Consider the following 22,424-nt stretch of genomic DNA (forward strand, 5'->3'; position numbering starts at 1 on the left):
ATTCTTTTATTAAGGAAATGTCACAAATGCCAAAATTCTCAGAAACTGAAGACCTGATCAGGATAAAAGAGATATTCATGGCAAGTACTGAGGCAGTTCAAGTTATCCGAGTCTTACATCTGCACACTACCAGAAGTGCTGCAGGCTGTATCCAACTCGTTATTGCCTTTCCAGTCAAATTAAGGCTGATGGGCCTCACGTTCAGCTTGCCTTTGCATGCTTGTTTCTTCAATATACCTCTCTCAGTTTGTGGCCATCTAGCCAGGCCGTTCGACCGTGGTTACTTTGAAACATGGATACTACTGAAACGATACTTCGGCTCAGGAATTTTGTGAGTGACTATCATGTTGAACGACTCTGCCTCAGTCGCAACCATAATCTTTCTCTTTGAGGTCTAGGGCAATAGCAGTTTTTTCGGGTACTTTTCAACATTTTCCAAACGTTTTACGTGGAGTCATCTTATTAGTAGAAACAGTTTTTGTAAATTAAAATTATTTACTGTTTTCCGGGATCTTTTCCGAGGTTAAGAATATTTAAAATTCGACGTTTCGATCAGTTTCACTGATCTTCTTCAGGTTGTTGTTAAAATGACAATATGGCGGACTGTTTCTCATGTTCAGTTTAGTTTTTGTAAAGTTAACTAGTGACTACAATGCATTGAGATTTTCTTTAATAATTTTTGGAACCAACAGCCGCAGAACAACTTGAGGCAACCCAGCAAGTTTGTCAGCTGTTGCACAGTGCAGATCATACTGGTGCTGTTACAAGTGCAAAGCGTGCCGGTCAAGAAGCGACTGCTTCGCAGATAATTAATTGTTTAGCTGCTGTGGGTTATACATCGTGTGATGGGAATCAAGGTGGGTTAAAGTTTTAAGCTCGGTTAATAAACAAATTTAAAACAATTGGAACAGTTCGTCTAGCTTTAGGGAAAAGGTCGCCATAAACAACTCCAGGATGTTAACAAAAGGCGAAGAAATAGGTCACAATATCGTGACCATTTTTATTAAAAACATTTTCTGCCACTTTATATATAGAATGACTTAAATAGGCCATTTCTTTTTATTATCTCTGGATTCCAGGTTCCGCGCCTTCAGGGCCACAGACGGGTCAACAACGTGGGGCCCAAGCTCAGGGAAGTTCATCTGGACGGATCAAACCTGTTGGACCAGAGCCCGTACGATATGTGAACTTTTTGGCTTGTAAGGGCTATACCTTGGAAATAATAGGCGGGAAGCATTTCAAGACTCCAGAAGGAGAGTTTGTGGAAATGAAGAGCGGGACGCAGTATAAGATACACGTGAAAAACACACATGCATACGGTAAGAAGTGATCATGAAGTCAATCAACATGCATAGTTTTAACGTGTTCCAAAGTCATAAATCGACGTACAATTCGTCTTTCGGGAAAGCTTACAAAGTTAACATACTAGAATTTATCAACTTGATAGAAGGTCAAATGTCTGTGTCTATATAATACACGGATGAATATACAACGTACTTATGTGAAATGCAATCAACTAGTAATAGTGCGACCATTTAAATCTCGTAGGTATTGTATTCTCAGCGAATAAAGAACAACCTTTTTGGAAACAACACTAGTATGTTTTATTCCGCAATGATACATACATACTTTATTGGCTCGTCCCCACTGGGCTTTTCAGAGTCAATGTACTTTATAATTACAAAGTTACAAAAAAAACTCAAAAAGCTAAAACACACATGGCAATAATAAAGTGAAAAGATGAAAAAGGTTGAATAAAAATTAATTAAAACAGTCATTAAAAATCTTTTGCCTGAGTAGATCAGCTTGAAATCGGTCACGGATGGATTAAGTATGAGTGCAGGCTGCAACTCATTCCACAGAGAGGTCGCTCTATATCACTCCAGGGCAATGTCCACTTTTGGAAATGCGGAAAACAATAGCGTGACGTAACAACATGGCGGTTGTCAATTCTTCCCGAGTGGACTCCACTTGAATTTTACATTTGCCTTTTTCAAGTTTTCCCGTGGTGTGTTTCCTGCAAGATGGTAACACAACACAAATAAAGCATTGAAGAAGTGTTATACGCGACAATTGTGTGAAATCACGGCGGATTGTGAGCGGAGGTTAGGATTTACTTTCGATTCGTATGTTTGTTTTGGTTGTCTTTTGGGTCGTTTCTTCAGCTTTTTAAAATCCAGTGTATCTCTTGTGAAAATTTTTTCTGAGCCTTGAAAAAATTCAGAGACGTTCTACAGTTATTCCAGTTGCACTGTGTGAAATCTGAACGATGGGCCGCAATTTGGGTGGATGGGACGCGATGTTTGCTGGAAAATGAGACTGCCTATGAATAATCTTCTTTTGGGCCTCTTTTCGTTCGCTTCAGTCGATGATTTGATGGATAACTGACGTCAAAGAACATCTTAAATATAACCAGGATCGCCACAGATTATCTACTGGACGTGTTTAAACACAGGAAGCCCAGGCTCTGGCTTCGTTAATAATTTGCAACGGTCGTTGTCGGTTCGACTGAAAAAATATGCTCCATAAATCGATAAATTTCGTCCCTTAATTTCAATAAACTGTAAGCCAGAGCCAGCAAATTTTCGGAGATTCCAAGGGCGAATTGCGTGGTTTTGAGGTGACTTCGAAAATCGCCTCGAAAAAAATATAAAATATCGAATTGATTCAAGTAAATGTGATACTTATTTCTGGGATATAATTGTCGACTTTCATTGACAAAATCAGGGAAATCGGTGAAGGTCTGAAATTTGCCTTGTCCGTTTTTACACGGACGCCCTCTTAAAAGGTAAATTAGAGTCCTGTGTGACGACAAGGTCTCTTGCAGTCTTAACGTGTTCGAGTTCCTTCTCCAATAAAAATAGCCTAAAGTCACTAACCTTAGCAGTCATTTGCCGGCTTCCGAATATCGTTAGTTTCGATTTATCTGGGTGAAGTAAAAGCTGATGTCCTTATTCATCTTTGCTATCGCTTCGTGCTGATCGTGGAGTTGAAAATGACAACGTAACACTGCGATTAACAATTCTTTGGAACAGAAGGGAGGTCATCAACATCGATGTTAAAAAGAAATAGACCAAGATACTCCCTTGTGGAACGACAGCGCTAACAAGTAGTTTGGTCGACAAAGTTGTATTTTTTCGCACAACTTGGTATCGCGAGGTTAAGTAACTGCCGAACCATTCTGTCGCAGATCTGGACGTACCAATGTCCTGTAACTTTTGGTCAATGCTGTTGAAAGCTTTACTTAAATCAAGAAGTACAACTGCAAAAGTCAATGCCATTTACGATTTCGTCAGTTGTTTGAATGACAGTTGTTTCCGTTGAATGCCACTGTTTATTTCCGCTTTGTTTGGATATATAATAAACGGCCTCTTGAGAGCAGATATGACGTACAATGATCGTGATCGACACGCTCACAGACTTTAGAAAGGACAGGGAGTAGTGAAATCGGTCTATTATTGTTTGGAATCTCGTGATCTCCAATCGTCTCCATGCTACGACTTGAAGAGAAATATCCTTACCCGCTTTGGAGATATAAGTGAACAGTTTCTTGGTACTTTTTTGATGTACCGTATTTTCTCGTTTAAACGCCCCCGGCGTTTATTTCAAACTTGGCCCGATAGAGCCGGCGTTTATGCGATTCCAGGAGTTTGTTCAAGCCCTATGATTCTTAGAAGTGATTTGATCCATTGTTTTTGGCAGAAATATATTTAGACATTATTTTAAAAGCATGTTAAACCTTCAATAATTAATTGTTTAAGGGGTTTATTTTCAAATACAGCTTGGAGATCCGGCGTTTATTCGGGGTCCGGCGTTTACTGGAGAAAATACGGTATATTTCTGAGCCAGTTTTATTTGTTATTGTGTGTTAAAACTGTAGGAAGTAGATTGTAGACGTTGAACTCCTAAGAATAGCCATGATTCCGTGTAAAAAATCACGCGTGTATGCCAACTCAGAGCTTTTCTTGTTAAACTTCAGTTTTACAAAATTTTTCAAAGCATGCATAAATAAGACGCTGCCTTCTACAACTTTCAGTAAATAAAGGTTTTCTTTACGCGTTGTAATTTCTACACCTACAGGTTGCACCTTGGATATATCCATTGATGGCTATGACGTAGGAGGGTGGGTTGTCGATGGAGGACAAGAGTTTACAATAGAGAGGCCGGCTTATGAAGCAAAGAAATTCACCTTCTACCGCGTGAAAACCGCGCCGAAAGAGGCGGGCATCGAATCGGGCCGACCCGAAAATGGTGTTGTGAAGTGTCTGTTAACACCCGAAGCATTTCTGAACATCGCAGTGATTATTTCTGGTTTGCCTCAGCCACTGGATATGAATATGCCTCCATCCGCCACGGTTGGTGATCTAAAAAGAGAGGTACAGCGCCAGTTGAATGCAAGTGATGACCCGGATCAAGTTCTTTGTTCAGATAACACGGTTCTGTTAAACTCTTCTTCAGTGAGGTTAGTGCAGAGATTAAAGGACTTTGGGTCTTTGTTGTTTTATCTCATATATTTAAGAGAATGTAACCAACTGCTTAATCGTGGATGTTATAATTGGCGCCTTAAGACTTTCCAACAAGCAAGCATGCAAGTTTAGGAGACATGTTGCATGTGCAAATTCATTTGTTAAAGATCATGATCGTCGCCTCGCTGCAAAGACGACCTTTTTAATGACGTCTGATTTGCAACAGACAGACAGCTAAAAGACTTACGAAATATGTGTTAGTTCATTAAAACCCTTTTTTGTCGGTTCTTTAACTGGAAGTTACCATTTCTTGTTTCTTTTCAATCAGGAATCTTCCTCCAGGAGGCGTAAGATTAATCGATACAGAGCTGGAGATTGTAATCGAGGCATCTTCCAAAGAAATTTTTCCGATAAAGATACATCCAGGTAGAGCAAAGGTGCGCGATATTATGGAACAGATAGAAAGAAAGCTTCAAGTTCCTATCAAGGACCAAAAGCTGTATCATGGAAGAACCCGCCTATCAGACGCGCCAAGAAGTGGCCTTCCTGATGGGGTCACCTGTAGTCCACAGCCTACTGTAGTTGTCATTGTCCCAGAGTATATTCACATCACAGTAGAAGATCAAAATGGCTACTCACACGAAATAAAGATAGATAAAGAAAAAAGCCTGACAGCGCTTATGGAAGAAATACCTTCGTGCAACAACCTGCAGGAAAACGAAGAAGCCGTGTTCTATTTTAACGGAAAGCAACTCTCTCCTCAACCCAAAGATGAAGGAACCTTAACAAGCCTTGGTATTTGCTCTGGAACAAAGTTGGAGCTGAAAGTGAAAACTGCATTTATCAAACTCTCTGTTGAAGCTTGGAATTTTTCAGTCAGTGTCAGGTGCAGTCCTCAAGAAACATTTAAGGATTTGGTGGAAAAGGTGGAAATGGAGGGTTTAAAAAGAGAGGAGAAGAAAGTTACATTTTCAATGAAGGAAAGAGTCTTTGATCCGGAGCAAGACACAGGTCCACTTCAAGGTAGAGCTGATATTTCTTAAACTATTTAACAATTACACTAAAAAATAGAAACAAACAAAAAGTCAATTACACTAAAAAAAGAAACAAACGAAAAGTACTGCTCGAATGTACTCTAAAAACGTTCATCAAGAGTATGAAAGAAAAGGAAAGAAACAAATGAGCGCTACTTGTTTTCTTTTGTCAATCAGAATATGGAATTACCCATGGCTCCGTACTTCAGTTGAAGATGGATAAATCTCAATCAGTGACTGCTAGTAATTACTCTGAACGACCTGGCGATGCCAACGATTTAATGCCTGAAGAAGAGTAAGTATCACTGAACTGCTGGCATGCAACTTGTTTATTTTTGTCCAGCTCCTTAAAGCTTTTCGAAACAAATTAATCAATGTTGGATACTACTTCTTAGAACGAGCCACCGTCTCCATGGTCCCAGAAGTTTCCTTTCTTCTTTCTTTTACTGACGCGAAAAAGACGTTGCGGCTTCAAATTAAATGTGCCTGATGAAAAAACATGCAACTTGACCATTTTCTTAAATTTTAGTTAATCGCAAAATTAATAGCGAATTAAATGTCCCCTTGATTTCGTTTAAAAGAGCTACGTTGTGCAAATAGACAAAAGACAATAGATAACTGCTCTAAATGTTACAAAATGTGATTATGTCGTTTAAAGAAAGATTTCTATTTTTCAATATGCTCTTTACTGTAGCTACTATTTCTGTTTGTTCATTTGAAGAACTCTTAATGTATAGCAGATTATGGCCGTAGCAATGATTAAGCCAAAGGTCGTAAAAAGACAGCGAAACCTTTATTTTGATAACGTAAAATCCTGCATGATGTGCATGACATCGTAGCAAAAATCAGATTTTCTATTTTAATGATTTGTTAATACAGTGGTGAAGCGATGCTTGTGAATACACTCGCTGCCGGTGTCAAAAGAATTAAAGGTAAAATATTTTCTTGCATGCGTATACTGATTTAAGACATTGTAAGTGTTTCAGTTTATAGTCTTTATATAGTTTCAATATATAGTTTCAATATATCTTAAACAATATTAATCTTCCATTGCTTTTACTGTTTGATGCGTGACGTTATCCTGGTGCTTGTGGTAGGTAACTACTGAGGTCATTACTTACGAAGTAAGTAAAGTGGTTAAACAGTGAAGTACATTAAAGCCATTCATTTTTTTCTCAAACAAAAAACATTATCATGAATGAGCAAAGTAAAATACTTACACGTAGGGACCGACTGCTTTGGTTTTTGATTGTTTTATTAGTTTTTATTCATTTTTTTTATTTTGGTCGCAGGGGTTAGTCATACACAAGAGGGGACAAGCAAAATTTTATGGGACTGGCCCCTGCGATAAGTCCCACGAATTCAAACTAGTTTGAATTCGTGGGACTAGTACAGTCGCAGGCAGTATAAATTTTGAGAAAAAATGGGTAGTTCTTACGAAGAGACTTGTTCCCCGAAACTAGTCGCAGGGACTAGTCCCCACTTGTGTGCCGACTTTAGTCAGGCGTAGTGACAACAACCCAACGTAATAAGGTGTTTTCATAATTTTGAAAAGGGGATTTACTCTATGATTCTGAAACTTTCATGCAGTAGCTGTTTATTCATCCCTTGTCAAAATTTTGGCATGTTAACTATTCTTCAGTAAATTTTGATATTGCCATACCAACCTCATAGTTACATTCAGATAAATTATAACCAAAAACCGTGATTTTTGCAATAATTCCTTAACTTTCCAGTTTCTTGAATTTTATAATTCAAGCAAAGTAAATTTACATGCCGTTAACATTTTTGCTTGATTTTGTATCAATAACAATTATTGTCTGACTTTCAAAGACATCTCAAGGGGAAGTATGTTTGTCAGTCACAGAAGAACTGATTCGCAACTTTATTTACAGTCTTATGGATAAACAAGGTTTATTTTGAATATTTTTAAATAACTTTCTTACAGACCGAACAATGGAGATTTCATTTACAGAGGGTAAGTATTTGTTTTCTTTCTCAAAACATACTTCCATTTTTATCAATTATTTAACGAGCGAGAAATTGAAAAACCATTGTTTTCGACTATTTTGCTTGTTTACAAGCAAAAGTAGGAGATTAGGAGTGGTGTGGGCAAAATTTGGAACCACATATTTGTAAACTCTCAAGGGACTTTTTTAATTTCTCAAGGGACTGTTTTAATTTCTCAAGGGATTTCTTTCCGCTCAGTGGGCGATGAAAGGGTCTCTTATTATTACTGCGTCAACACTTGCAAGCTCGTGTTAAAGACGTGACTTGTCACATATTCCGGTGTAGGTGATGAAAGGGTCTCTCATTAGTATTGCGTCAACACTTGCGGGTTCAAATTGCGGCCTCGCGAAAAAGCATTAAAAACGCTAACAAAATTACAGAATTCAGACTACTACAGAGAACCTTGAAAGGAACTTTGTTTAGAATTTATTTCTAGTTCGGATGAAGTCAAGAAATGTGTTGACAAGCGGCAGAGTATCGAAATTTTTCGCACCGTGCTGTACTGCACGGCAGAAATAATTATCCACATGTTCATGTTGAAAGCGAAGTTTTAATTTGAGCGGCCGGCTTTTGAAGTCAATTGTACACTAAATGGATTTACCGATCGTTCAAAAAATTACATCCAAGTTCAAAGCAATAACAGTACATTACCATTTCGTTCTCAAAAGATTTGATAAGCCGCAATTGGTCCTTGTTTAACTCCGTGATTTGAATTCAAAACGCATTTGTAAGCACCATTACAGCATGGCGGCGGTGGAGGGAAAGATAAATCCTTCATCAACAACGTTTTAGCACTCTGTAGTCCATGGTTTTCCGTTTTAAGGCCACTTTAAAATTCTATAGTGTTTCTCCTTATCGTTTTAAGTCCCAAAGATGGTATTTTTCTTGTTGGTTTTCAAAGCCTGGTGAGACCGGCACAAGCAATTTGGGGGTGGTTTCCAATGTTTGGGTCAACACTGGCGAGCTGGTGTTAAAGACGTGACTTGTCACATATTCCGCTGTAGGTAATGAAAGGGGCTCTCATTAGTATTGCGTGTTCAAATTGCGGCGGCGTGGATTGAAGATTACTGTAATTTTTGCATACGCAAGCCAAATCGGTCATAAACTGTTTAAAAACGTTTTGTTCTTTGTATTAAAAGGAAAGTTCTTGGAGAGTGCGTTTTATCCAGTAGTACCAAGTAATCAGTACAAAGATACGCACGTTAATGCTTTAATTTGGCAAGAGTGAAGTTAATGAAATAACATAAACGGATACAAATTCCAGTGGTTTTCAACTGTTGCGGAGTGGAGTGGTTTTCAACGGTTTACGAAGTTTAAAGGAGCAATAGAGCTCTATCTACTGCTCAATAAATTTGTTTTCAATAGCACTGAACTTGACAGTTGTCATAAACTTTTCTTCACCGTTGGAAGAATTCACTCTGGAAAAGAGACAGATGTTCAGTGGAGCAAGAGAGTTACCTTGAGTGCTCAACAGATTTCCATTTGCAAGAGAGACACCATAGAGTGCTTAACATATATATAACGGGAGAATTTTATCTCAACTGGTGTGTCAAGGGGTGTGTCAGCATTGATAACAACTAAGACAACGGAATAGCGTTCACGGCTATAAATAAACACGGCAGAACAAAAGAAAACACGTGTTAAAAAAATTGAACATAACAGAAATGAGAGAAAAAAAATAACGAAAAGCGTAGCACTTTAAAAATTGTACGTTTTGGCAAACGATGGCAAATGAGTTAAGCAGTTACTGATGGCAAAAATCACGAGCATAAATGAGAATTACCAGATACTGCAACTCCGTTGACGTTTCCCCACTCGCTTACCAACCGCAGTGCGGAAATACTTCAAATTCCAAGACTAAAAGCGAAACCATGTAGCGATAACTTTATCGAAAAAACATCTGTACCACATGACACATTCATACAAACAACATCAACGCAAGTTTGTACTCACTTTCTTAAATCCCCCCACAAAAAAAACAACAAAAAGAAAATAACGAACCATTAAAATAAATTCAAACAATCCTTAACCGATGTGTCAAATTGAACGTTTCGTAAACGTCGTCTGCTATTTGTAGAACCAGACCACACAATTTGTACACGCACTTAACAAACGAAAAAAAAAAACAATAATGAGTGGAACAAATTAAAATGCAATCCATCGAATCAAAATAAGTACTATTGAATTTTAAAAAAAAAACATAGAAAAAAAAATGTTCTGTACGAGTGTAAATGCAAAACACGTCAAATAAAAATCAAAGTCTCTTCGAGATATCGGCGTTTTTGCATGAAGTATGAGTCGAAGGTTTATCCTATGCATTGTTCTTCGAACTTATCATTACAGTTTCTTTGTAGTTTAGTTTATAACAATTTCCTATCTTCGCGGAGGAAATGCAGCCATATAATTTTGTCAAAAATGGCTCGTCCGCGCCGGGTATTTATACACATATTCCTTAACATTACACAAATAAACAGTGCAAATTTCACCGAGATCTGACAATTCTATACTTTAAAATTGCAAGGACCTTTCGAGGCAGTCGATTACGGCAGCGAAATTAGCAAATGAAACAGCAAAATATGCGTTCGACGCTTTGTTTTTGCGACGCCATATTTGAATTGTTATAGGTAGACCGCTGTTCAATGTGTTCAAGGCCGTATCGTTACGATTGCTCCACGAAAAAGCACGAAAAAAAATACGGATATTTCCGACTACTGTCGGAGAAAACTTTGCGCATATAATTGGGGCGTAAACAAATCGTTACACTCAAACTGCGTTTTGTCTAGGCTCTGCGAGGGCACGTAGGGGCCAAACCACCCCCCAAATGTTTCTGAACCTATTTTGGTTTTTCAACTTATTTACTAAACTTGTGGTGTTAGCCAATTGATGTCCACTTCATTTTAGCTGAAGAATTTCCAAAATTCACATAGTGACGTCACAAAGGATGACGTCACAAAAACCAGTAAAGTAAATTTGAATTATTTTTAAAAAGTGTCCATCTGGAAGGGGTACAAGGGAAGTAAAAACTGAAAACCGTTCATCGCTGCGATTTTTGTTCCCGAATAGGCCAGTAAAAACAGATCAGTGTCCCCCCGAATATGGTTTCCACCTGTAAGTATGTCCTTGTGTCAGTTCCGCTGAGGATGGTAAAGAGACTTCTACTGTCCCAAAAATCGTATGGTAGTTTCCCTTGCCTCCAGGACATATATGGCGGATTGTCACGTGACCTTTTATTACGTCACAAATCGCTTAGCTTCCAGGAAACAAAAATTTTTTCATTTTTCTTTTCCCTTCTACTTTCTGCAAATACAACCAATGTGTATGTCAATTGCACTACTAGAAAAGAGTCAAATAGTATTACCGAAGGGGGAGGTCCCAATTGACTTTTTCCATGCATCTCACCAGACGATGTACATACTGTCGGTCACTTCTCTGATGCGCTCACAACAGTGAAAAGAAACATCCACTTTTTTAGAAATCGTCATCAGAGACGTCAAAGTGACAAGCACAACAAGCTCAAAATATTGGATGTTGTCATATTAACCACCAAGTCGCAAGGCGACAACATCAACAAAGTAAAAATCTCACCAAATACCCAATTTTAGATGAAACATTTGGGGGGTGGTTTGGCCCCTACGTGGGGTCGGATATCAAGACCCAGGATTAAACAAAAGCCATATATACAGTGAATGCTTTCGAATTATATTTGAAGATGAAATACGAAAGAATTTTACTGTCTTTGACTAAAATTCCACTCGAACTGCGTAGATACGATCGCATGTTGTAAAGGCGATTCATGCAACATTGCTGTCATTCCCTGTCAACGCGAGGTCACGTCCCTAACGACCTAGGCTGATAACGAAATAGAATGTGGCCTAATTTTTAACCGCTCCTAAGCTAAAAGAAGCCCCCATCTCTTGCATTTGTTTTAACTTCAATAATATCTTTGAAAAGAGCGAGTTTTTTGGTATGGTTTACTTTTGACGTTTGTAATTTTTAAACGATGTAAGTGCTAGCGATTATCTATTTGTGTTTTAGTTACGCAATCCATTGTTTGTGCGACGCTTTTTATAGATCGCCTTTCAGACACACGTGCGTTGAGATAAGAAAGCTGACATGTCACTTTTAAAATTGTTATATAACGATTGTAAATGTGACAAGTCACGTTTTTTTCAAGAGATCGCAAGTGATTACCCACAGCGGAAAGTAATCCCTTGAGAAATTAAAACAGTCCCTTGAGAATTTAAAAAAGTTCCTTGGGAGTTTACAAATATGTGGCTCCAAATTTTGGCCACATAACCCCTATTCTACGTTTTTAGCTTGTAAACGAGCAAAAACGTCGAAAAAAGGAACAATGACACCGTCTGTTCTTTGTAAACTGCCCTTACGACAAATTCCACTTAAAGTACTAATTACGTGGACCCAATACCACCCATTTGTTGGTATTTCACAATTTGTCAAGCGCCACGAAGTCTACTAAGCGTGAAACGATTACACAACGTCAAAAGCAGTGAAATAGATTACTAAAAACTAATTAACAGAGATTGACACCTTCTCGAAAACAGATAAGAACCGGAAGTACCAATACTAAAAACACACATACACATACACATTCACACATACTGCGTTTTAAGAAAATACGTCAATGCGCATTTTACAATGTTCCTCCCATCAACCGTACCGTTCCACCGTTCCGCCGTTCCACCGTTCCTACATTCCTCATAATAAACTAACCAGAATATCCAGAACAACACAAATTTACATATTTTAACACTTGCACTCCTAAACAAAGTGAAAAGCCTAATTCACCCTTTAAAAAGAACTACTCCATACCACAATTGACTGCCAACAGATAAACCATAGCAAAATAGTCGTAGTCTCACAGAGACCTTTGATTGTTTTTATAAACAAGAGTACAAGTTGCAATCGAAATCGTGCCTGGGTTTCACAAAAAAGAGAAACGCGCCACGAGATTGAAATCAGTAACTTTGAACGCATTAAAGGAGAAGTTCACTCTAAAATTGCCTTTATCTTTTTTTACGCCAACAAAAAGTTCATACAAAGATATGTTACTCGCCAAAATTTCAGCTTCTAGCGAGCGCTAAAACCCTACGAAATCCTCCTCTAAAGTAGCCTAAAACTCGATGACTGAACGCCGCCATCTTTGAAGCTGGTAATGTATGCGTGACGTCAAAGAGCTCAACCTGAATTTTGCGGGAAAATTTAAATATTTGAGCTCCTTGTTTCTTTGTCAAAATGCCTGTTTGTGCGGCTCCCTTTTGCACAAACAGAGCTCCAAGGGACACAAAAAGAGGCATTTCTTTTCACCGTCTGCCGTTATCGAAGAGAAAAATTGCCCAAGAATGGCTGAGAAGAATGGGCAGGAACGAAAAATTCCTGCCAAAGCAGGCACAGCTATTTGTATGTTCGGACCATTTTACCGATGATTGCTTTGAAGTGGAACACCGATTCGATCTCCTGGGTGGTAATATCCGCAAAAGAAAAAAGAAACCAGAAGCAATTCCCACAATATTAAAGAAATCTCCGGCAGTTAAAGTTCCTTTTAAACGGCACGCCAGCGAAAGGAGGCGAAAGGCTAAGGATAGAAGAGAGGTTAGTCATTTAATTCTTGATAACATTAATTAACAACCACAACAACAACCATTTTATTTTCCAGAAAACATGCAAATAACTACAGCATAAACAAACTTAGATTGGCCAAAAAAAGCTAGTCCGAATTAACTAAACGGGCTGAAAAAATAAAAAAAAAATTGTAAATGCTATGACTGGGTTGTACATGTAAATAAATATAGTAGGGCAAAAAGATTTAAAAGTTATAAACAGATAATTAGTGAGGTAAAAAAATTCCTTGGTCTAAAGTGGAATAATTTGTTGCTGTGTTAGTCAATTACAAAAAAATGCCATAAAGGTTTCTTTGTGAGTGCGATCTTAAATTTGATCAAGAAGAGTTTCTCGAGTTGTTTTTACTGATTTCTAAGACATTGATTAAAAATCCTCCCTAAAATAAAAATAAAAAGGCGAAATAACATAAATTTAACATATATCGGAATTGATCTATTTCAGTCGTGATAAGTTTTGTCATGTATTCGAAATACTTTCGTAGCTCATGGCACAAGTACGAAATGGTTTTTCCCTAACTTGTTATAACCTCCTTTATTATTATTTTATAACCCGTAAATAATTTCATTTAGGAAGTCGAAAGAATTTTGGAGAATGCAAGGATAGCCGAACAGGTGGCCGAAGAGGCCAAAAAAACAGGAGAGGTGGAAAATCGTCTTGAAGAAGAGTTACTTCAAGTCAACCAATCTGCTGATGTTTCTGATGTTCCGGAACCATAACAAGACACCATTACAGAAGCACCCGTGAAAACGTTTGTTCACGTGGCGACGCAAACGGAGCCCCTGGATTTCTCAGTTAAAAAGTGGCCAGTTGTTGAAACACCTGAAGTACGTCAAAGAAATGTGTCCCTAGATCACGCGTACGCGTACAGCAGCAAAGTGAAGCGGGACGTCGAACCTCAGAATGCAGTAACAAAAGAAAGCCCGGACTCCATGCCAGCAGTAGAAACCGTGATTTCGGAGCAGTCTGACGAGTCCGACGAGGAGTGGGACGACGACGTTGACGACGCAGGATCGGTCGGTAGCCGTGTGATACGTCAGATGAAGACTGGGGACCCGAAGATGAGGAAGATTCCGATGATGAAAATGCAGACTTCTCCCCCTGCCCAGACACCAACTGGCTTGAAGAAACCGAGCATTCCAGTAACGAGAGAAAATCGATTGTTTTTGACAGCTGCTTAAAGCAGCTGTTTCAGTTTTGCAGGAATTGTGGCGCTACTGTGATTAATGCTGATCTCAGACAGAGAGGAACCTTGATTTGTGTGACCACAGTGTGTAAGGCTGGCCACATCGAGCCTTGGTTCTCTCAACCATTTTTAAAACGGATGGCAGCAGGAAACCTCATTTGCAGCGGGTACTTCACGACAGCAACAGATACACCAGAATAGATTTAATAGTCTTTCCGATTCTTCGTTGTCATCATCAGACGCTTGGCTTTCATCGGGGACGCGTTCTGGCTCAAACCGATAAGGCTCCAGAGCTGCAGCCATTTTGTTTACATGCGAGGTTGAGCTCTTTGACGTCACGCATACATTGCCAGGCTGCTAAGTTATTCCAAGATGGCGGCGGCCGGAACTCGATTTTCGGGCAACTTGAGAGTAGGATTTCATAAGGTTTGAATGCTTTTTAGAGACTGAAATTTTTGTGAGTAACGTATCTTTGGATAACCTTTTTATTGGCGTAAAGAAGAAAAATGGTCATTCTGGAGTGAACTTCTCCTTTAAGCAAACTGCAATGTTAAAAGCTTATTTAACATGAAGTTAAACTCGAACTTCTGGGGGAAGCCTCCCGAATGCCTGCTTAATTAGAGTGCCAAGCCGATTGCCGATCGTGCGAACCGTTTAAAGTATTCGCACGTTTAAAACCTGCTGAAATCTCTACAGCTGCAGTTTTCAACATTTATTCGAAAATTATCCAGCGACCTTGTGTCAAACTCCTTCAACATAAATTTAAAGGAAATGTAATATCTATCACATTTATTGTAAATCGAGGGAACTTTACTCGGTCTAAATATATAGTGTCAAATAGCACAACGTGCCTTTGCGCAAAAGAAGAACATAGTTCTACAACGACTGTCTGAAGCCACCAAGGATGGCGACCTATGATTCAAACTGCTCGTTATTAGGTTTTTACATATTAAATTGTAAGCTCCAAGATTGAGCGGTGCTTTGGATGCTTGTGGTTGCTTTTGCGCGCACATCGCTGATCTTATCTTCAGTGGCATTCGCCGAATTTGTACAGCACAGAAATGAGTCAAAAGAGGATCAATATCCCTTAGCCTTTGCCTGCGAGCAGTACCATTTGTATACTGGAAAGGTACTAATCATGATGTTTGCAGATTTCCAGTCTCTTTGTTCATTGTTGAGATTAAGGAGCCATTTTTTGCTCTTGACTATTTTCTGGGATCTGACTTTTTCTTTCTACAAGATTTTTGTATTAAAGTTTTATTTTGAATATTTAACTTTTAACTTTCTTACAGACCAACTAATGGCCATTTCATTTACAGAGGGTAAGTATTTATTTTCTTTCTCAAAACATACTTCCATTTTTATCAATTATTTAACGAGCGAGAAATTGAAAAACCATTTTTGTTTTTATAAACAAGAGTACAAGTTGCAGTCGAAATCGTGCCTTGGCTTCACAAAAAAGAGAAACGCGCCACGAGATTGAAATCAGTAACTTTGAACGCATTAAGAAAACTGCAGTGTTAAAAGCTTATTTAACATGAAGTTAAACTCGAACTTCTGGGGGAAGCCTCCCGAATGTCTGCTTAATTATAGTGCCAAGCCGATTGCCGATCGTGCGAACTGTTTAAAGTATTCGCACGTTTAAAACCTGCTGAAATCTCTACAGCTGCATTTTTCAACATTTATTCGAAAATTATCCAGCGACCTTGTGTCAAACTCCTTCAACATAAATTTAAAGGAAATGTAATATCTATCACATTTATTGTAAATCGAGGGAACTTTACTCGGTCTAAATATATAGTGTCAAATAGCACAACGTGCCTTTGCGCAAAAGAAGAACAAAGTTCTTCAACGACTGTCTGAAGCCACCAAGGATGGCGTCCTATGATTCAAACTGCTCGTTAGGGTTTTACATATTTAATTGTATGCTCCAAGATTGAGCGGTGCTTTGGAAGCTTGTGGTTGATTTTGCGCGCACAACGCTGGTCTTATCTTCAGTGGCATTCGCCGAACTTGTACAGCACAGAAAGGAGTCAAAAGAGGATCAATATCCCTTAGCCTTTGCCTGCGAGCAGTACCATTTGTATACTGGAAAGGTACTAATCATGATGTTTGCAGATTTCCAGTCTCTTTGTTCATTGTTGAGATCAAGGAGCCATTTCTTGCTCTTGACTATTTTCTGTGATCTGACTTTTTCTTTCTACAAGATTTATGTATTAAAGTCAACTTTTTTTTTTACATTTAACGAATTTCGTTAACAATGGTTAAGGTTGGAGGATTTCAAGAGTTGCCTGTGTGACGACTGCATTAACTCCATAGTACATGTATTTGAGTTTGAATAACAACGTACGCTTAATGTAATACCAACTGTACATGTAATTAAAATTAACCTTAAATGCTATAACTTACCCCACCGTAAATGTAACACAATTTAACGCTATTTAACGCTAAATGTAGGTAGGTCGTGGTGGTGGGTAGGTAGGTAGGTAGGTAGGTAGGTAGGTAGGTAGGTAGGTAGGTAGGTAGGTAGGTAGGTAGGTAGGTAGGTAGGTAGGTAGGTAGGTAGGTAGGTAGGAAGGAAGGTAGGTAGGTAGGTAGGTAGGTGGGTAGATGCTAAATTAAGTTATTATTTACAATAAAAACATTTCTAATTGTTTAAAAACGGAGAAGAATGGTTACAATTAATTAAAACTGGACTTACAATTACAAACATACTACGAGAAATAAGAATAGTTTATCTTCGCTGTACATCTGTCTTCTTCAAAAGCATCATTGAGTTTATCTTTAGAAATTCTCAGTACCTCGGTGATCTCTGGAACGACTTACTAAGACTTCGAGTGATGTTCGGTAATCTTCGGAAAAGCTTTAGTGATCATTGGGTGATCTTAGTTAGTACAGTGTTATAACATATAGGGTTGACTTGTATTACTTTTTCGGTTGGTCAGGTTATAACATTTACCGTTAAATTTTGTGACATTTACGGTGGAGTAAGTCATTACATTTAGCGTTGATTTTTATTACATTTGCAGTTAGGGACCGATCGTTAATTACGTCCCAGGAGGGGAGAGGGGGCGGTGGTTTAAAAAAAAGTTTAGTCAGTTTTCTTCTTGTTTGAAAAACGTACCCCCCCCCCTACCGTTTTTTGTTTGAAAAACGTCCCCCCCCCCCTACCGTTTTACATCCCAGGCTTTGAAGATTGGCATTTTCGGTCTTTTTTTTTTCAAATATACCGATTGAAAGACGGCGAAAAGATCGAGCACAAAATGGCGAGCAGGAGCGAGCAATCCAACTTGATTATTAAAGAGCCTTCTGGGTAATTTTCAAGGTGGCGGATTGAGAGCTAGGTTCCAGGCTCTTGCGCGACCATGTAAAACAACCCTTACCTCGGGACCTGAAATCGCGTCAAATTCTTTCCTTTTCCCCAACCACGGGATCGAGGATAGATCATTGACGTTAAATTCCCTCGTCTGTTTCTGAGGCCCCGTTTACACGGGTCCGGACAAATTTTTGCACGGTTCCACCTTGCGTTTGCACGGGACCGGCGGAACTGGACGAATTTTTGAACGGCTAAGTGTGCAAGTTTGGGACCTGAAAAAAGCAGGTCAACTTTTTGACCGGTACGGTTCCATATTTCGTACGGACTCGTGTAAACACCAGTATAATCTCTAAAAGGACTACAGTCGATCTTTCTTCGCATCGAAGTAATAAACGGGATAGCGAAAAAGAATCCACGGATAATTTCTGTGGTATGTTTATTGCCTGGGTCTATTTGTCGAGTAGGAGCGACCTCCGTCGTCAACTACGTCTTTGGTGGCTCTGTTGTTGTTGTGCCGTTGATGGTAGCTTCACAATAGTCACGAATGGAATTTCACTTGGAACGCAAACGCCAATTTTCCTTCGATGATTAAGAGCAAACATATAAAATACTTCGTGAGGTCTATCAGTAAACAAACATCCAGAGGGATGATTTTCTTTGCATAGATCCACAGCTTTGTTTACAGTCTGGCGGAAAAACAAATTTTACTAATGATTACTAATCGGTGGCCTTTCTTTGTTGTGGTGGGTTTAAGCTTGGTGGGAGAAGCTTTCTCAATGATTGCTAAATCAGAGCGCCAAACCGATTCTCATTCGTGCAAACCGTTAGAAAGTATTCGCTAGTTCTGCTCTAATTATAAATTGCTCGCTGAAATCTCCTCATCTGCATTTTTCGACATCTTTTTCGAAAACTTTCCAACTGGTTTATGATAAACTCATTTCACATGAATTTCAGGATACTACAATATTTTGCATCAATTTTTGCTGTTGTGTAGGGCTTTGTATCAGTATAGTCTGTGACCGTACGCTAATTCCATCCATCGATAGCTATACACTCTTTCTTTTATAAGAATCTATTTTATAAGAATATCGAGGATAAAATTTGCGAAATTTTAATAATATTTTAAGAATAAACCCGAGCCTGAGATTGGAAAGGAATAAAAATTATGGGTGTTGAAACTTGCAAACACAATGCAATAATAAACTATAAAATTCGTCCTTTCTCTAAACGGGAAAACTAGCCAATAAAACGATAAAAACCTGCACTAGCCAAATGTTCGATGCTATTGACAGTTCGACGAATGGTACTAATAATACATATGTATGAATACAGCACAAACAGAAATGTCATAGGCTACAATCTAAGAATATTTTCAGGCTAACATCGGCAGAAAAATAAGAATATTAGGCCTCGGCCGGAATAACAATATTCTTATAGACTAAAATAGAATGCAGAGAACCGTCTGACATTTGGTCGAAAAATTGTACATACTAATGAGGCTGAACCGCGTAGATCAGTGCAGTGCATCTCATTGGTTGTTTGTCTAATTTCAGTTATCAAAGTCAGTCCCAGTGGAGATGGGAATCTGGAATCTTCTGTTTCTCCTGTGAAAATCAGCGCACGGCTACAAACGTATATTTTCTTTCTCTAAAATTAACTGCAACAATGATTGTTGTGGTGGTAGTTTCACTTACATTCTTACGGATTTCTTTTCATTTTTACTTTTTCTGTAGGTGGTGACAAGAGCATTGGTAAGTACAGTTTCTATTTGTGTTGAGACACGTTACTGATATCTTTAGTATTATGTTTCGGCTTGATATTTAATTAAATCAGTGTTTTAAATGAAAAGTTATGATCAAATAAATTAGAAGCCACTTTGCATCTGACCTGAGGCAAAGTAGACACTCAGTGAACATTTTCAAAGCGGAGTAAAGGCGGTTGCAAAATGTATTGCCATTTCTTGTTGAGGGTTTAATATGAGTTAACGTGAAGTAAGCAGCTACCCAGGCCTAGACAGAAACCACAGGCAGACCACCCTCTGGTCGTGTGGTGTGTTTATTATTGGAACTTGCGACTTGAGTCTTAAAAATTTAATTTCTAGGCGATCGGTCGTTTGAAATTTTTGTTCTACAAGTATTGGTATTCAACTCAACTTTTAAATTGATGGTTCAATAAAGCTAAACAAAAAGTTAACTGAGTCACGAGTGTGTTTTTTTTTTGTTTCATTCCTAATGAGATAAGATGTCATTCCGGCCAAAGGCTGGTAAAGGCCGGTAAGAGAGAAAATGGAGTCCCTTTTCTCCTTCAGAATGGCAAAGAAGCACCAGTCGTGACTCAATTAAACTTTTCTTAAACTTAACGATTACAGTCAACTCTCTCTTAACGGACACCTCTATATGACGGACACCCCCATAAGACCAACACCTGGTGATGGTCCCAGTCATTTTACTGTAACCAAGCTTTCTATAAGACGGACACCTCTCTAAGACGGACAACGGACACTTTGAAATCATTAACGGACACTTGAGAAGTGTTTTTTATCATGTTTTATTAGTGAAAATACTTCCAAACTTCGTATCGACCTAAAGCAAAGTTAGTCAGCGCCCTAAGAATACGTTATACCAAGTTTACTAACCAAAAAAAATGACGCTTTGACGGATTACTTCTCTGCTTACGTGTTGGAACACTTTTAAGAGCTCGTTTCCTACTTACAGTATTACAGTTTGTAAAAGCTCCTTTTATTCCTCGCGAAGCGAGGCCGAAGGCCGAGCGTAGCGGGGTGTATAATTTTGTCCCTCAAAGGGCTCAGGCGGGATGAAATCTCGTGTGGAGTTTACGGTCATATATATATATTTGTGAGCTTGGTGTCTGGCGGAAATGACGTCACACGGCCGCGCGCTGGTGGCCTAATGGTAAGGCGTCGAACTTCAAATCAGATCTTCGGGACCGAGGGCGGGGGTTCGAACCCCGCTAAGGTTTTTTTTTTTTCTTTTTTTTTTGTAGGTTCGAATCCTGAGCCTTTCATTTTTATCGTTTTTCTTTTCGGATTACAATAACACTGATTTCCACATAATACTCCCTCAACGCCTATTCAGGCTATAAACCTTTCATGGCCATCAGGGGCGCGCGGGCGGAGGGTTCGAATCCTCCTGCCGTTCGTTCTTCTTTTTTTTTAATGCCCTGAAATAAATGTCCAAAATGCGAATATCCAATAATTTGTCGATGATTTTGAAAATAGCCTGCGCTTCCCAACGCTTTATACCTCTTTACGAACCAGAAAGAGCCGCCATTTTGAAAGCGGAGTAGACCCTGGGAACGAGGGTGTCGCGGCCATGTCCGTTACTAGGCAACAATAACAAATCACCGGTTAAAACCGGTTATCACTCCTTATTTATAACACCCCCCCTCCCTCCCCAACCCAGAGCTTCGCGAGGCCCTGCGAGTCACGTATTACTAGTTATTTTAGTCTTGTTGTAGTTAGCGATGGTTTGTTGCATTGTGCAAAGGTTTAGCTTTATTAACTCAGAATTACTGGTGTCATGTTACCTCGACTCTCTACAAAGCGGACACCTCTTTAAGACGGACAGCTGCGGCCGGTCCCGAAGGTGTCCGTCTTAGAAAGAGTTGACTGTACTTGAATACCAGTACTTGTAGAACAAAATCTCAACCGATCGAAATCGCCTAGAAACTCCAGTCTTAAGTTCCAACAGTAGGTGTAACAGATATCTTTAAGCATATGCTTTAATGTGTCAACTCCCCTCCACATAATTTTCAAGGTACTGCAATATGTAGGGCTTTGTAACAGTAGTCTGTAGAAACACACGCCTCTAGCTTTTCGTACGCAGATTCCTTCCAACGTTAGTGAACTGCGTAGATCCGTGTAGTGTTTAGATCTCCATTGCTTGTTTCTCTAATTCCACTAATCAAAATCACTACCAGTGGAGCTAAGTGTCGTGACTGGAATCTCCGTCAAAATTCACTGAAATGGAAATGGTGGCGATTATAGTTTCACTTACATTTACTCTGTCTGTAGAGGCTCCGTTTTGCGGTGGTAAGCATAGTTTTTGTATTGAATCATTCTATGAAATTTTTAACTATTGATATTCAGTTAAATCAGTGTACGGAATAAAAAATTGTGACAAAAGAAATTAGAAACTACTTCGCACACGACCTGAGGCAAAGTAGACACTGCAAGAGCATTTTCAAAACTGACATAAAGGCGGGTGCTAGATTTATTGTCATTTCTTGCCGCGGGTTGAATATTAGTAATAAGTAAGTAGTTTGCCTGTAAGAATTGTGAAGTAAGTAGCTATCCAGGCCTACGTTATCACAATTAAGTCAAGGGAAGAACATTAAAACCATTCACAGAAACCACAGGCAGACCACCCTTTGGTTGTGTGGTGTGTCTATTCTTGGAACTTAGACTTCACTTACATTCTCGCGGATTAATGCTTGTTTTTACTTTTTCTGTAGGGCATGTTAAGTACTCTGGTAAGTATCGTTTTTGTATTGACTCACGTTATGAAATCGTCAGCCATTGATATTTAAATAAATCAGTTTCAAAACTGATATAAAATCGGGTGCTAGATTTATTGCCATGTTTATCCAGGCTCCTTCAGACAACGGAAGAACTTTTAAACCATGCCACAGCCAGTCCTTTCTCTTGTTGTGTGTTTTTTTTTTTTTATTTTTGGAACTTGAGACTTAAACTTCTAGGTGATAGATCTTTTAAAAGTGTTCGTTCTACAAGTACTGGTATTTAAGTGATATTTTGC

General features: G+C 38.8%; 1 protein-coding gene across 1 annotated transcript in view; it reads left to right on the forward strand.

Moving 5' to 3' along the window:
- LOC144649951 (uncharacterized) overlaps nt 1-22,424 on the forward strand; it is a 29,856-nt gene that overhangs the window by 1,601 nt on the left and 5,831 nt on the right. The window contains exons 3-12 of the mRNA XM_078509547.1: nt 693-857; nt 1,080-1,319; nt 4,081-4,462; nt 4,795-5,489; nt 5,678-5,795; nt 6,380-6,432; nt 7,449-7,478; nt 15,626-15,655; nt 19,383-19,400; nt 22,123-22,140. Of these exons, the coding sequence (XP_078365673.1) occupies nt 693-857; nt 1,080-1,319; nt 4,081-4,462; nt 4,795-5,489; nt 5,678-5,795; nt 6,380-6,432; nt 7,449-7,478; nt 15,626-15,655; nt 19,383-19,400; nt 22,123-22,140 (1,749 nt within the window). The remainder of the gene's footprint in view (nt 1-692; nt 858-1,079; nt 1,320-4,080; nt 4,463-4,794; nt 5,490-5,677; nt 5,796-6,379; nt 6,433-7,448; nt 7,479-15,625; nt 15,656-19,382; nt 19,401-22,122; nt 22,141-22,424) is intronic.

The sequence above is a fragment of the Oculina patagonica genome, chromosome 4 (assembly GCF_052425735.1).
Source record: "Oculina patagonica isolate OP01 chromosome 4, crgOcupat, whole genome shotgun sequence".
In the NCBI taxonomy this organism is placed as follows: domain Eukaryota; kingdom Metazoa; phylum Cnidaria; class Anthozoa; order Scleractinia; family Oculinidae; genus Oculina; species Oculina patagonica.